The following is a 1,604-nucleotide window of genomic DNA, read 5'->3' as shown; positions in this document are numbered from 1 at the left end:
GTCTGTATGTTGTGGCTAGATTTGGGCTCCTTGAACTAACCCGAAAAAATTTTTATTTTTAAAGTGCAGGTCACCGTCCAAGTCAAGTGGGCCAGCTCCAAAAAATAATCTTCAAGACAAGTTTCTTCAGACAGTGGCCCGAATCTAAGGAAGCAGTACGTCATTTGGAAATTTAAGCCCAAGCATATGCTACGTGTTTCCCCTGACCCTTGGAGATAATGACACCTTTGATTCAGGTAATTTTTACATATCCATTCATGGATATGTCTGATAATTGCAGCAATTTATTCTGTTAGTAGATTAGTTCCGTAAGTTGTTTGTGGAAAAGTTGAGTTTGATAACAAATATGTCTGTGTTAAGTAGATAAAAGTTTCGCGATCTATATAGTAAGGTGGTTAGGATAACACTATTATAAATCACTTTTAGTTGAAAAACACTAAAGGATTCATAGAATTAGATAAAAATAATTTGTTATATAAACTTAAAATTTAGTTAAAAGTAGGTTAAACCAACGGAAAACATAAATACCAAGTGGAATAAGATAAACTCAATTCAACAAATCGATTTAAAGCTTTAAAAAAAAGACATAACCAAAAGCATAAATTATTACAAGAAAGCAATAAGCTATCCAGAAAACAACCACATAGATGTCCAATAAGAAGACCTAATATAGATGTTCACATGAAAGTTAGCAACGTTCTTACAAGCAATATCACACAACTTGTTGCAATTGGATGCCAATGCACCAACTCGAAACTTTAAGACCTTTTCAATGTCATCATTCACAGGCGTTATTGTGCTAATAAAATCATTCTTTGCATTCTTAGTCCACCTTTTGTAGATCAAAGACTCTGGAAACTCAAGGAGGTTTTCGAACTTCATGGCATAGAAAATGTGACTACAGGGAATGCCGCGTGATTCAAACAGCTTGCACGAGCACAAGAACAGATTTTTACTTCTATTGACTTCCACCCGTCGATCTTTGATTCTTTGGCCAGGTCTCCGAGAGCAGTTACACTGAACTCAACCTTGTCCAAGACCATGCTTAATACCTTGATATTCAAAGCCCCTACCCTCTGGATCTCATTACGAATTTCCTTAAAAATGTTGCGAGTGAAATAACATGATGCAGATCTTTCATATACCTCCAATAAAGTAATCATCACTGGCTCAGAGTACTGAGACTTAAAGTCAGCTATTAATTCATTGTTTCTATACTCCTTTAAGGCTTTATCTAGGTTATGCATAAAGTTGATGAGAGTATTCGTGCGATTAACGTAAAATCTGATGAGAGAGTTTATACATTCACATTGTGACGTCGTCCTTATGTACCTGAAAAACTTATCCCGTAAGAAACAATAGGACCACATCGCACGAGTTTTGTAAGTCTTTTCCATCCACGTATTCCTAACAAGGTTGTGCTTATCCAAAATGGCTACCCATCTTCGATCAAAATCTCTGCAGTCGTTGTAGTAGTATATAAGATCCTTAAAATCCCGTAGGAAATTAGGATTCTTTATATTTTCACATGCATTTCGCTGAAGATGCCACCCGCATAACCGATGGGTCACATCAGGAAGAACATTCTTGATTGCATCTCGCAT

General features: G+C 36.2%; 1 protein-coding gene across 1 annotated transcript; it reads right to left on the bottom strand.

The window, feature by feature from the left end:
* Positions 1-878: 878 nt before the first annotated feature.
* LOC110269452 (protein FAR1-RELATED SEQUENCE 5-like) lies at positions 879-1,604 on the bottom strand. Its single transcript, XM_021117280.1, has one exon. It carries the CDS (start codon positions 1,602-1,604, stop codon positions 879-881), a length of 726 nt encoding a protein of 241 aa, XP_020972939.1.

This window comes from Arachis ipaensis, chromosome B3, assembly GCF_059453495.1.
Source record: "Arachis ipaensis isolate K30076 ecotype BB chromosome B3, ASM5945349v1, whole genome shotgun sequence".
NCBI classification, from domain to species: domain Eukaryota; kingdom Viridiplantae; phylum Streptophyta; class Magnoliopsida; order Fabales; family Fabaceae; genus Arachis; species Arachis ipaensis.
Note: the sequence above shows the minus strand (reverse complement) of the source record. Positions and strands in the feature narration are given on the sequence as shown.

Excerpts from the sequence above, each read along its gene's own strand:
- LOC110269452 (XM_021117280.1), bottom strand. The coding sequence starts at position 1,604 with ATGCGAGATGCAATCAAGAATGTTCTTCCTGATGTGACCCATCGGTTA.